The following is a 14278-nucleotide window of genomic DNA, read 5'->3' as shown; positions in this document are numbered from 1 at the left end:
TTATCCATGACTAGTGTTCTTCCTCTTTGGTGTCCTCTTGATCTTCTTGGTCATCACCTTGATCTTCTTGGGAGGGGATGAACTTCCATCTGTCATGGCCAACATCCTTTTGTGGCTACAGGTGTAGAACTAAAATGTTAGTATGTAGTCTTTGGATATCATAGTTATGTCAAGGCAATAAGGCAAATAGGTATAGGTACCTTCTAGTGTTGGCTGCAGGGCTAGAAGGTGCTGCTGCAGCACTTGCAGTGGCTGTAGAGCTAGAAGGTGCTGCTGCAGCAGCACTTGCAATGCTTCCTCCAACCTAAGACTGCTAGGAAGAAACTGTAGAAGCTGGCTTGCTTTTCTTTCCCTTGCTTCTTTTGGGCTTAGCTGTTGCAGGAGAAGGTGCATCTGAGTCATACACTGTCTCATTACAAGTCTTCATCATGTGCCCAAATTGACCACATCTTTTGCACTGCATCTGTCTACGAGTTCCCTTGCCACCTTCTTCAGCTCCCTTCAACCTTCTTGTCCTTGGTCGTCTTGCTGATCTTTTAAAAGCTGGAGGCCAAAGTTTAAAGCCTATCTCAACCTTAGGCCATTGGCTTCTATCTATCATGGGATGCACAACCCCTTCATAAGCCTTCTTGAACATGGCTACAGAATAGTACTCATGTACATAATCTTCCACATTCCTGTTCCTCAATGCATTGATCAAGCAAAGTGCATGAGTACATGGTAGCCCAGTTATCTGCCACCTTTGGCAGCTGCATGATGTGTTGTCCAAATCAACAGTGTGTCTCCAAGTTTTCAATTCCTTAGTAGTACCCTAAATCTCTGTTGTGTTGTTAGGTCCTTTGTGTATGACATAATTCAGGTTCCTGCTCCTGGCATTTAGGTCCTTTGTGATGTTAGGTAGAATCCTATCATTTAGCTTCTCTGCAAGTGTCCTTCTCGCTGCATTTTTCTCCATGATCATCTGCCTGATCCTATCCATTAGAGATATGACTGACTGTGACTTCTCCATTCTGATCCAACTATTAAATGTCTCTGCAATGTTGTTTGTTACATAGTCACATTTGCTGACGTGGGAGAACTTCCATCTGTTCCACAAGTGCTTATGTGTTTGTTCTATCCATTTGATTGCATTTGGTGAAGCCTTCTTCATTATGTTGTAATGGTACTCATAATGTTGTTGGTTGTATGCCCTGCTGCATGGCCACAAATGCTTCTTGAACATAGCACCTTTGTACCTCTTCTGGAAGTTCTTCACCAAATGCCTCATGCACTCTCTATGCTCAACTCCATTTGAAAAAACCAAAGTCACTGCACTATTAATTCCTTTACCAGCATCTGTAGAGATTACAAGTTCTGGTGGGGAGCCAATTGCAGTCTGTAGCTTCTCAAAGAACCATTTCCAACTATCAGCGGATTCTGAACCAAACACACCATAAGCAACTGGAAACAACCAGTTGTTTCCATCTACTGCTGATGTAGAGGCTAGCTGTCCTCTCCACCTCCCTGTTAGCACTGTTGAATCAACTCCCAAGAAGGGTCTGCATCCATTCAAGAATCCATCAACACATGACTTCAGTGCCACAAACATCCTTGAGAATCTCATCTTCTTTCTCACATTTTCTCATTCAATTTCCACAATGCTACCAGGATTGGTTCTCTCAACCTCTGCCTTAAAACTGAAGGCATCATCGAAACTGTCGTTCCACTTGCCATTAATTTCTTCTAGAGCCATCCGTCTGCCATCAAAGACCACACAGTATGACAAAGTAATGTTATACTTCTTCTCTAGGTCTTTCTTCAATGCTGCTGCCCCTATTATCGGTTCCTCTCTAAGGATGTCAATTATCATGTCCCTCACCCAGGCATTGTTAGCCATATAATTTTGATGCAGTTTGGATGTGCTTGGACAAGTATGCTTCTCATACATCTTCTTTATCTGCAAAGCAGTTAAACAACAAAAACAAACATGTTCACAAAATTCACATCTAGTAACCCATCCTATCAGTTCAATAACAAAAATAATTCAATAGCATACCTACCAAGTTTTGCCATCTTGCAGCTGAGATGCATGAATCCTCCACTTACATCTCTTCTTCTTGCTCTTTGAACCCTTGCAGATCCCTCTGTACCTTGTTGACTCACTATAAAGAGCTATAATTTCAAACTCATTTAGTACTGCAAATTGCCTAATTGCTCTCTTAAAGGTATCCCCATCCTCAAATGTGACCCCACAAGCTATGGTTGGGTTTTCTAAGTCAGTGACATGTTTAAAAACTTCACAACCAGCTTCATCATCAACATAAAGATCATCCTTACCACTACCGTTAGAGTCATAAGCATCAACATCTGGACCTGCATTATCATCATTAAGGCTAGACATGTAATGGTTTTCATCATTCACCCCCACATATTCTTCTTCATCTTCTTCCCAAGACACATCATCATCAGCTACCTCCTTTCTTTTCTTCTTTGACCTTGGAACACTTTTCATCTCTCCATCAGTATCAATGCCACCATCACAAACATCATCACAAGGATCTGGCTCTGCATCATCATGGCACCTACTTGAACAGGGGGTTCAAGAGCAGGTACTACCTCATCAGCAGAAACACTCTGACTATATGCAACTGCAACCATGTCATACACCCCCACATACACAACCAGCTTCCTTAGATCCCAATAGATGTCAATAGCATCCATCAACATGGAGTCAGTACTAAGAGTGGAGTAACATTTTCTCGGCTTGTTGTAAAAACATAGAATCAAGCCCTGATTAGCTCCGCAAGCGACCTTAGCTGCTACATCGTTAGTAAGATCCTTCAAATTCGTAGTGTCCCTATCAACCACTAGTTGGAAATCAGCTGTAAGAGGATTAAGATTCGGAGTGGCCCGCACATCAATTCGGCAGGCGGTACTAATGTCCATCCTAAAAAATGGACAACAAACCATGAAATCCCTAGATTTGGCCCAACAAATACTAAGATGAGCAAGACAAATCCAACCACAACAAGCAAACGGGGAAAAAGGAAACGAGAGAAAAGGGGAAGAACAGGGCGTACCCTTCAGGAACCCATGCTAGATTGAGCCCCTTCGAAGGGGAATCTACACTTGGCCGCAAGCGCCTCACTTTTCCCGACGACACCATCCTCAGACGTCCATCAAACCACGGGCGCGAGCCGTGCCGGAGGAGGCGACGGAAGCCAGGTCGTCGCCGGAGCTTCGTGGATGCGGTAAGAGATGCGGCGGCGCCTGTGGCTAAGTGCGAAGGGGTTAGGGTTTGATGTGTGCCTTTAACCGACGCAGTCTGGTTCAACCAAGGGCATCGAGCGTCATTTTCAAAATTTTCTCTCTCCAAAATGACAGAAAAGAGTAAAGTAATGACTGCGGTGTCTTCTGCCAAATAAACCATGATTCATAATGGTACTGAGCCAATAAGCGAGTTGGCAGTGTCCGGCGGCAAATAACGTCATTCTTTAGTGTCCCTGAGCAAAATTCCCCTAATCCAAAACCAAGGCCTCATTTAGTTACCCGGAATCGACGCGCCGAAATTACTGTCGATACTGTAGCGCACTATAGCATTTCGTTTGTATTTGGTAATAATTGTCCAATCGTTGACTAATTAGGCTCAAAACGTTCGTCTCACAAAGTACAACCAAACTGTGCAATTAGTTTTTTATTTCGTCAACATTTAGTACTATATGCATGTACCGTAAATTTGATGTGATGGAGAATCTTCTTTTTATATAGTGCCAAAGTTTAAATTTTGGTGGGAACTGAACATGGCCCAATGCTTTGATTGAACCAAAAAAAAATGGAAGTGATGATGGATGCGGATAAGCGACAGCGCCGCTGTCGCTGATAGCCGTGGGACCCACGTGTCGGCGGGCGCGCGCAGCCAACCGCCGCCGAACGAAGCCAACAACCCCGGCAAGGCAAGCAACTGTGGCCACGCCGAGGACCGAGCATGGCTCGGTTGGCTAGCTGCGCCGGCGTGCGAGCAGCCCACCCGCGTGCCTCACGGTTGTTCAGGATTTTTTCGGCATTTCTAACTCTCGTGCGTGATGCCACGATAAGATCGTGACATATGCATCGTCTATGAAATGAAATTAGTAAATTTCGATGATCTCAGCAAGGAAGCGCTCTTCAAGATCTGGGTGCAGTCCTAGATTTGTATATGGATGATATCAGTAGCGTGCGTGTGTACGAACGTATACTCAGATGAGAGGCAACCAAAAAAAAAAAAAAAAACTGTGGCCACGCCGCGGCGCGACCCTGACGTCCGCCGTCTCCGGCACCCGATAGGTCTCCCTCCCCCACACCCCTCGCGTGGCTTCCATAGTCCGTAGCGTAGGCACGCTTCCCTTCAAAGCCACTGCTTCCGCCTTCTTCTTCTACTTAAGCGCAGGGGCCCCCGGCCGGGCACTCGAATTTGGAAAGGAGGCATCGGATGGTGGATGCATGGTGAGACACTCCACGACGACAGACTCCAATTCTGCTTCGGAATCTTTTGTCTTCAGTTGCCGATTTTGGGTGGAGTTTGTGTTGGTGGTTGCCTGGTTGGTGCAGGCGAGTAGTTTGATGGAATTCCCAAGACGGCCTCCGTTTCTTTCTTTTGCGAGACAAAACAAGCTCCCTGCTTTAACTGGAACACAATCCCATGTGCCCATGTGCTTCTGTCTGATGACATAATCTCAAAAGGCCTTCTTTGCCTATTTGTAGTGATTTACCAAATCGATTTTATTTTATTTTTAAAAAAAATTCCTATGTACATCTGAATGTAAAGTAGCTACCTTATGTTCACTGTTTTGGTTGATGTTTATCCAAATTGGGGGGGTCGATAACTCAATATGCACCAGTACTATGTGTTTGCCTTTTGATTGTTCTGATCTGATGCTTCTCCATTTCTCTCTAAAATGGAGATGCCATGCTGTAGTGGCTTCTGTTTCCATCTAACTCAACTGACCTGCCAATTATACTCTATTTCTCCAACAGACACACTCATTGCATTAGTGCTTACCACAAGTGGAAGACTGGAAGCCTATGGATCTCAGGCAAGCCTTCTCTGCTACAATCTTCTGCCTTCTGCTTCTATTCTGCGTGGGCTGCAGATGTCGGCCTTTAGAAATAGAGGCCACCCAGACAGCAACCCTCAAGGTTGATGCCTCGCCACAACTTGCCCGGAAGATTCCTGAAACACTGTTTGGGATATTTTTTGAGGTGAGGAAGTAGTTCATTGGTAGATGCTAGTTCCGTCGGCTTCTTATGTTTGACCACATATAATCAGAAAGAATAATCCAAATATACTACATGACCCACTGTAGGAGATCAACCATGCAGGAGCTGGTGGTATATGGGCAGAGCTTGTCAGTAACAGAGGTACCTCAGCTATTCTTGATTTTTGTGTGCCTTTTGAAATGCCACTGGATGCACTTATTTTGAAAGTTGCCGCCGATGTTGATGTTCAAGGTTTTCGAGCTGGATTTTTACTTTAGGTTTCGAAGCTGGAGGCTCTCATACTCCATCAAACATTGCCCCGTGGTCCATCATTGGAGATGACTCCTCCATATTCGTGGCGACTGATCGTACATCATGTTTCAGTCGAAACATTGTTGCTCTGAGGATGGAGGTCCTCTGTAATAACTGCCCAGCTGGTGGTGTTGGTGTTTACAACCCAGGTTTTTGGGGCATGGTATGATTTCATCATGTATTTCTTATTCATATAAGTGTTAGAAATGGATAGTTTCGTAAAGAAGTATTTTGTTAATATCAACAATTTGGTTATTTAATTAACTAGGATGCCAATTTTCAGAAGCAATAACAGTAGCGAAAGGATAATTTCAGAAGCAGTAACAATTTGGTTTTTTTTTTTGTATTGTTCTGGTAGTTTTTTACCTTTTATGTTCTGATGTTAGGCAGATATTCAGTACATGTTCTGTTTTCATACCCTTTCTACCTTTTGTTTTCTATAATGCTACCATCTCAACTTACAGAACATAGAAGATGGGAAGGCTTACAATCTCATTATGTATGTTAAGTCTCCAGGAAACAACGGATTTAACAGTTTCATTAACAAGCTCTGATGGGTTGCAAAACTTGGCATCAGCTACGATAACGTTAGTGTTTTTTCTCACAATGTTTAGAAAGAAGGAGAATATTTCCTTATTCATAATAGCTGAAGGGATTGCACTGCTGCAGAGTTTCTGGCACATCAAATTGGACAAAAGTGGAGCAGAAGCTGGTTGCTAAAGGAACCAATAGAACCTCAAGGCTTCAAATAACAACTAACAAAAAAGGAGTTGTATGGCTTGATCAAGTATCACTCATGCCTGAAGACACATACAAGGTATGTTATATTATTTTATTAGTCTTCATAGTGAAAAACACAATTAAGGCCTAGAAAAAACATGTATAAAATATGAATAATAAATAAAGATTAGTACTGAACCTCTGAGTATAAAGCACTGGTTAATTAATTCTGCATGGTGACAAATCAAACTAGGTCAGTAGGTGGAGGATCTACTTTTCAGCAATCCTTAATGACTACATTCCACTTCCAATTAATAATGGAATATTGGATGGCTAAGATCATGTGCAACAGTGCAAGTGTACTTCATGGTACCCACTTGACTGCAAAATTGCTATTATGGTCTGCACTGAAGCCTCTCCACTAAAGCCTGCAGTCTTGATCTGGCCGCAGGTGATCACGCCTCTACTACTGCTTGCCCCACATGACAAGTGCACTCTACCATGCTGCAAACCAATGAACTACTGGCCACTTATAATCCGTAACAGGAATAGTATGACACCCAGTTCACTACTTCGGTTTGTTTGATGAATGTAACCACCAATTGAATGTTTCTGATGGATACCCTGTGTGGCTGAATTTATATGTTAGTCATCTATTTAGTGTACCGAATGTATTAGATTCATTCATCTTGCTAGAAACCTATAAACGATCTCTTTCTAGTGTATGGTAATTCTCGTTGTGCAAAAGTTTATCTGAGTATTTACAGCCGGTTCTCTCTGTTCACACAGGGGCATGGTTTCCGCACAGAACTTATATCCATGCTTTTGGATTTAAAACCACGGTTCTTGAGATTTCCTGGTATGCACTGTGTTTTCACATTTAAAATCAGGTTCTTCGTTTGGACATACATTATATATGTTCATAGATGTTTCAGATATTTGATAGATTGCATGCGACTATTGTAGGAGGTTGTTTTGTAGAAGGTGAGTGGCTAAGAAATGCATTCAGATGGAGAGAATCTATTGGTCCATGGGAAGAGAGGCCTGGACACTTTGGGGATGTTTGGCATTACTGGACTGATGATGGGCTTGGATATTATGAGTTTCTTCAGGTACCAGTTTACACTGCTTCAATTTAATTTTTTTCTTTCCTATCATCACCCCCTACCTATTACTTTGAATCTACATCAAAGCTTGCGGAGGACCTGGGTGCTGCCCCAATCTGGGTATTCAACAATGGTAATTGTTTTCAGATTTGTTAAATATTTTCTCACTGTGGGGCTTCTTAACTTATGGAATTTCTCTCTTATAACTCAGGAATCAGCCACAATGACGAAGTTGATACTGTAGCTATTGCTCCTTTTGTAAAGGTATCTTTTGAGCTCCCTGGTTATACCTCGAGTAGACTAAGCATTTGTTGATATAAAGCCTTCAAAATTTGTTGATATAATGATATAAGAGCCTTCAATTTTTTAATGCAATGTACTTTCTCAGCCATGGGTGCAAATTACCATTGGATATCAACACTGTAGATTGTATAATAGAATTTCATTTTTTGTGAGCTAGAAAGCATATCCAAGATTAAAACTTTATTTCTTAATACAAATCCTGCATATCTGAGAAAAAAAAAAGATTAAAACTTTATTGCTCAGATCACAGTGAGAACCATCACATATTATCAGTTTTGAATAATGCTGAAGTTTTATTATCTTCTAGCTGTCTTCATGAATACTGAAAAGGATATAACAGCAGTGGATGACCCTTTACTTTTTATTCAGGTAGTTTACATGCAGAGATGACGCTTAGCTTGAGTTGTACACTCACATTTACCAAGATTGTCCATGAACTAATTAATTCTGTTTATATGAATAGTAACAAACTCAATAAGATACCATATATCTCCTGTGGATTTAGGTAGTTCTTATACTTATAATTCTTCTAGCTTCATTGTTATTGAAGTGTTTGTTTTTCTACAGGATGTATTGGACAGTCTAGAATTTGCAAGGGGGAGTGCAGATTCAACATGGGGCTCTGTTAGGGCTGCAATGGGGCACCCTGAACCTTTCCCGGTGAAACATGTCGCGATTGGAAATGAAGATTGCGGGAAAAAGTTTTACCGTGGTAAACTTATCAACTACATTTTTATTTGCATCCTTTAAATAAGTTGAAAAGGTCTTCCGCACAAGTTTCGTTCAAAAAAATGGTCTTCTGCACAAGGGCAATTATGCACTCGATATCCCTGTACTAGCAAAGAGACTTACTTAAACTGAACTTAACTCCCAGTGGTAGTCGGCAAAGGATATACTTCACCTATAGTTTTTTTACATATGAAGCCTGCTTTTATTTGCATGGAATGATGGTCTTTATGTCTGTTAAACAGGTAATTACCTCAAATTCTACAATGCTATAAGAGAGGCCTATCCAGACATTCAAATGATTTCAAACTGTGATGGTTCATCTAGACCACTTGACCATCCTGCGGATTTGTATGACTTCCATGTAAAGTTCTTACTGCCAAGTCTGTTTGTTTCATTTAGAATCAAAGCAGGGTGGATGAAGTGGCGGCAAGCATCTGGTGTCCTATGTGACAAAAGGGTACCACAGAAGCTAAAAGGCAAGTTTTATAGGACGGCGATTAGACCTGCTATGTTGTATGGTGCAGAATGTTGGCCTACGAAAAGACGACATGTTCAACAGATAAGTGTCGCGGAAATGCGTATGTTGCGTTGGATTTGCGGTCATACAAGAAGGTATCGAGTTCGGAACGATGATATACGTGATAGATTAGGGGTAGCACCAATTGAAGAAAAGCTTGTCCAACACCGGTTGAGATGGTTTGGACATGTCCAACGGAGACCTCCAGAGGCACCGGTGCGTAGTGGAATCTTAAGCCAGGATAGTAACGTGAAGATAGGCAGAGGAAGACCGAAGTTGACTTGGGTAGAGGCAATAAAAGGAGACTTAAAAGGATGGAATATACCCAAAGACTTTAGCCTTAGATAGGAGTGCTAGGAAGACAGCTATTCACGTGACTGAACCTTGATTGCTTCTGTTGGGTTTCAACTCTAGCCTACCCCAACTTGTTTGGGACTTAAAGGCTTTGATGTTGTTGTTGTTGTTATGATTCTATGGTTCTAACTATTCATTGTCAAGGTCAACTTGCCTTCTCTTAAATTTAAACAGTGTTTTTTTCTTCTAGGTCTATACTGATTCTAAGACTTTGTTTAACATGAGGAGCCAATTTGACAGAACATCCCGTAGTGGACCCAAGGTAAGTCTCATCTTCACAGGATCCTTATGAGACAGCCCTCTTTCATGACCAATCATTTATATTTGATTCGGGATTCCTCGCATTCACTTGGGATGTTCTTTGGATAGTATATAATATGGGTCCTTTGATGCTATGCAAAATCCTTAAGAGACGGAGGGTACAATTCTTTGAGGTGTTGCGATTCTGAAGAACAATGAGCAATATTTATATGGAGCTTATGTGATGTGTGATTTTATTTGCATGTTCTGAAGACTCTCTGAAACTCTAATGATTTTCTTGCTTATTTACAACATCACCATACCCTGTCTATACAGTAAAAATGTTAATGAAATGATTCGAACACAGGCTTTTGTGAGTGAGTACGCTGTCTGGAGAAGTGATGCGGGTAGAGGAAGTCTTCTCGCTTCATTGGCTGAAGCTGCTTTCCTTACTGGTCTGGAGAAAAACAGGTGATATCTCCTTTTGAATGCAAGTTGGTTGATGATCAATCCTTATTTTTGTCGGTATATTTTGTATATTGTCTTTGCTCATTGAGGCACCATGGCGGATTTCGGTCTGCTCCAGTTCTACTACCAAGATAATCATTACTGTGAGTTAGATGACCTTTTGTTGGTTCTTTGCAGTGATATTGTTCAGATGGCAAGTTACGCTCCACTCTTCGTGAACGACAATGATCAAACGTTGGTATCCGTGGTTTTATCCTGTTTCTTGTGTTCTTGCTGATCTAACGCTGCGATAATTGTGTTTGAACATAACAATCAGGTGGAACCCGGACGCTATTGTCTTCAACTCCTGGCAACATTATGGAACTCCTAGTTACTGGATGCAGACAATTTTCCGTGAGTCCAGTGGTGCCATGATCCATCCAATTAATATCAGTTCCCGGTACTCAAGCTCGCTAGCTGCATCTGCAATTACGTGGCAGGATTCAGAGAATAGCTTCCTAAGAGTAAAGGCAAGTAAAATCTGTCGCATCCATCCTAGCCTGTGCCTAAAGGATTACAAACCTGTAGTGATCTCAAGAAGCTTCTATGCAGGTTGTAAACTTTGGGTCGAACACTGTTAGCCTCACGATCTCCACAAGTGGACTTGAGGCCAGTGTCAACTCGCTGGGATCAACCGCCACTGTTCTCACATCTGGCAACGTTATGGATGAGAACTCTTTCAGTAACCCAAACAAGGTCTGTGTACCGATGATCATATATCAAACTGGCTGGTTTATTTCTGAATGAAAAAAGTGTCACGATGTGTAGAGCTTGTTCTGAACACAAAGCTTAATTGCTTGTGGAACGATCTTGCAGGTTGCGCCGGTGAAAAGCCAGCTGAGCAACGCTGCGGAGCAGATGCAGGTGACGCTGGCTCCTCACTCCTTCACCACGTTCGATCTGGCGCTGGCTCAGTCCAAGCTTGTGGCGGAGATGTGATGTGTTAGCATCTTGATAAAAGCTCTGTACTAGTGTACCACGATACAGATATATACGTACTGTACTTCATGAATAAAAATCACATCAGGTTTGGTTGGTGTTGAGTGATTTGCTTTCTCCGTACGTGTTTGCTGTGCATGCCAGGTACTTTTTTTTTAAAGGTACATTCTAAATTATAAGTCATTTCAAAAATCTTGGAGAGTTAAAAGCATCTCAAGTTTGATCCAAAATTATAGAGAGAATTACAAAGTTTATGACATCAAATAGATATACTATGAAAATATAAATAATAAAGAATCTAATGATACTTAGTTGGTCATAAATATTATTATCTTATCATATAAATTTGGTTAAACTTGGGATGCTCTGACTCTCTAAGATTTTTAGGAATGACTTATAATTTAGAATGGAGGGAAGTACTTTACTTATTTTTTTTACTTACATTGTTTGTGTTATTTTACTTATTTTTTGTTTTAAAACAGCAACGGTTTGCCAATGGGACGGCTTGGCCAGGGTCTGTTATAAAATGATTCTAATAATTTGAAAAAAGGTCTCTTACATCCAGATTCCTAGACAGGGATTTCTCTTGTGTTACTCTAGTCTAGCATCTTTGTGTACCTACAGCTACAGGTTTTGCTATGACTAGTTTGCAGGTCAAATTTGAGAAATCGTGGAGCCCATGTTTTGAGTTCTTGAAACACAATTATATTTTTAATTAAAAATGTTAATATTTTTTAGAAACATTTAAAAAAATGCTAAATGTGTGCATGAGATCAATTTGGGCTCAGCCCATAGCTACCAGGCCAGGCCTTCCCCATCAGCCCATGCGCTCCACCTCCTTCACTACTCGGGCCCACTTACGCTCTGAGCAATCAGCCCCAGTACCGCCACTCGCTCCTCCCTCCAGGCCAACCATCCCTCGCCGGCCGCCGCCTCCCTCGCCGCGCCGGCCACCGCAGCACTCAGAGGAAGATGGGATGGAAGGCGGCGGAGAAGCTCATCAGACACTGGAAGATCCTCCGCGGAGACAACGTAACCTCTCTCGTGCTCCACTCCATCCCCCACTTCAGTTACTCGTGTTAGTGTTAGTCCTACTCTCTTCTCGTCGCCTGATCTCCCATTTTCCTTTTTTCGTATTACTGCCAGGTGATGATCATCAGAGGCAAGGACAAAGGGGAGACCGGTCTCATCAAGCGTGTCATTCGCTCGCAGAATCGCGTCATCGTCGAGGGCAAGAACTTGGTAATTTGCTGGCCTTATATGTTCTTCCCCAGTTACTTAGCTTGAGTGTGGAATCAGTGTACCAGATAACAGTTTGTGTCTACGTAGGACTGATACCAATTGCATAATCGGCAGTTTGGTTCGTTGTGGCTAGCTGTATCAGATTTAAGCAAACCTACCCCTCATTTTGACATCGTGCTCCAGGTGCTCGTCGAAATTACCAGACCAGACTAGCTTTGAGGTTGAGTATGAGTTTGACTTGTGAATACCAAATGATAGATATAGCCTTTTCCCTAAAAGTAATACATGTCCATCTTGGCACAAAGATAGCAAAGAGGAACAGAGCACATATTAATAGTGAGTGAGAACTGAATAGTTGTGCACATTCTGTATCTATAGGTGGATGTAGGCCTTCAGCTTTATGAATTGGTTAGAGATCAAAGAATAGCACTGGCACTTGAGGGAACAGACCCAGTCAATATCCATTTTTTTGTATAGTTTGTTTGATTGTGTAGCATAGGAAAAGTATAATTTCTTGCTGTGTAACAAACCAGTATTCTGTTGTTCATATTGCAGTGTCCTTTTACATGCTTTACTGATTCTCTTCGGGGAACGCCTGTGTACTGTATCAACTGTTGCATATTGACATAATCACATAAGCATAAGCCCATAATCAATTGATGCTCAATAACTTAATAAACTTGATAACATCATAGCCAATTGATTTGTCTTGTGGAACAGCTGCTGGTGAATACCAAACAAGAACAACAAAACTATACTTTTCTCATCTTTCTAATACCATTGTATCTTTACTAAAATTGCATTGCATATTTGCTTGTCTATTCTGGGTACTTTTAACTGCAACCAGCAAAGGGGAAAATGTCATTTTCATTTATCATGTGCCTTGTCATCTTTTGCATGTCGGGAACTCCATAAATATCTGAGCTATCATCATGTTAGGTAAAGAAACACATTAAGCAAGGGGAAGGGCACACAGGTGGTATTTTCTCGATTGAAGCTCCACTTCATGTGTCAAATGTCCAAGTAGTTGATCCTGTCACTGGGTATGCATATGATACTTGACCATGTTTTACTACCTATAGAGATATTTCTTTTATTGACCTCTAAGTTTGTAAAATCATTTGTCAACACAATGTTTACCACAGGAAACCATGTAAGGTTGGATATAAGTATTTGGAAGATGGGACCAAAGTCAGGTTCGCTAGGGGGATGAATGCATGTGGTGCTGTGATACCCCGGCCAGAAATTCTGAAGGAGAGAAGAAAACCGAGACCCACATCACGTATGTCTCATAAAAACTTCTTTAAGCTCACTAATGGTGATCCACATCATGCATGTCTTGTAAACACATTTTACATGCTCATTATACAGTGTTTTTCAAGTTGCATTAGTTCACTAAAAAAGGGTGTAACTAAACTAAGTGGAACTTCTTGTGCCACAAATTAAAACAAGCATGTGGTAGACTAGTAGCTATATTTGATGTTTCCTTTATTTTCCCATCCTGACGAGTTTTTTTAAGCATTGGAATGCTATACATATTGTGTATGTTAGACAACTGATTCCCCCATAATCACCCTACTGCAGATTCATGTTTGAATGCGTGAGTTATGTTTGCTGAGATGGTATGTAATGTGGGTTTGTATGGAATAAAAAAAGCACTAATAGTCTGTTTTCTTGTTGCATGCAATAAAATGCATTCTGTTTCTATTTGAGCATTGCCTTACATGTTCATTTTGTTACAGGATGTGTTCTGTTCTTGATCTAACTGTCTACTTCCAATCATGCAGCTGGCCCAAAGGATACAGCCGATTGAGCTTGTACTGGAGAAAACCTACGATGATAAATCTGGAATCGGCATGCCCGACCTATAGCTGCCGCGTTGGTTGTGCTGAATTCAGTATTTGTGACCATGTCCTAGTAAAGGCATTAGGTGGTCAATGATTATTTTAGTTATGTAATGTGTTTTCCTAATAATAATCATGTAACGATTTGTAGTGTCAGTACTGGTATGTTATGTTGGTGTTTCATTTGTCCGAGTGTTTTTCTGCAGAAATGCATTCTTGGATAAGAAATGACAAAGATTTGTATCTTCATA

The 14278-nt window shown here is 41.4% G+C and overlaps 1 protein-coding gene and 2 pseudogenes across 1 annotated transcript; 2 read left to right on the top strand and 1 right to left on the bottom strand.

Annotated features, from left to right (window-relative positions):
* Positions 1-313: 313 nt before the first annotated feature.
* Positions 314-1876, bottom strand: LOC136470391 (uncharacterized; annotated as a pseudogene).
* A 2358-nt stretch (positions 1877-4234) lies between these two features.
* LOC136477806 (alpha-L-arabinofuranosidase 1-like) lies at positions 4235-11045 on the top strand (annotated as a pseudogene).
* A 694-nt stretch (positions 11046-11739) lies between these two features.
* LOC136474379 (uncharacterized) lies at positions 11740-13996 on the top strand. Its single transcript, XM_066471970.1, has 5 exons — positions 11740-11973; positions 12088-12183; positions 13123-13226; positions 13329-13465; positions 13971-13996. Exons 1-5 carry the CDS (start codon positions 11914-11916, stop codon positions 13994-13996), a joined length of 423 nt encoding a protein of 140 aa, XP_066328067.1. The 5' UTR covers positions 11740-11913.
* The last annotated feature ends 282 nt before the right edge of the window (positions 13997-14278 follow it).

This window comes from Miscanthus floridulus, chromosome 8 (genome assembly GCF_019320115.1).
Source record: "Miscanthus floridulus cultivar M001 chromosome 8, ASM1932011v1, whole genome shotgun sequence".
In the NCBI taxonomy this organism is placed as follows: domain Eukaryota; kingdom Viridiplantae; phylum Streptophyta; class Magnoliopsida; order Poales; family Poaceae; genus Miscanthus; species Miscanthus floridulus.
This window is presented reverse-complemented; position numbering and strand designations above follow the sequence as displayed.

Coding starts and splice junctions, on each gene's coding strand:
- LOC136474379 (XM_066471970.1), top strand. CDS start 11,914: ATGGGATGGAAGGCGGCGGAGAAGCTCATCAGACACTGGAAGATCCTC. Junction 11,974..12,087: donor AGATCCTCCGCGGAGACAAC/GTAACCTCTCTC, acceptor TATTACTGCCAG/GTGATGATCATCAGAGGCAA. Junction 12,184..13,122: donor TCGTCGAGGGCAAGAACTTG/GTAATTTGCTGG, acceptor TCATCATGTTAG/GTAAAGAAACACATTAAGCA.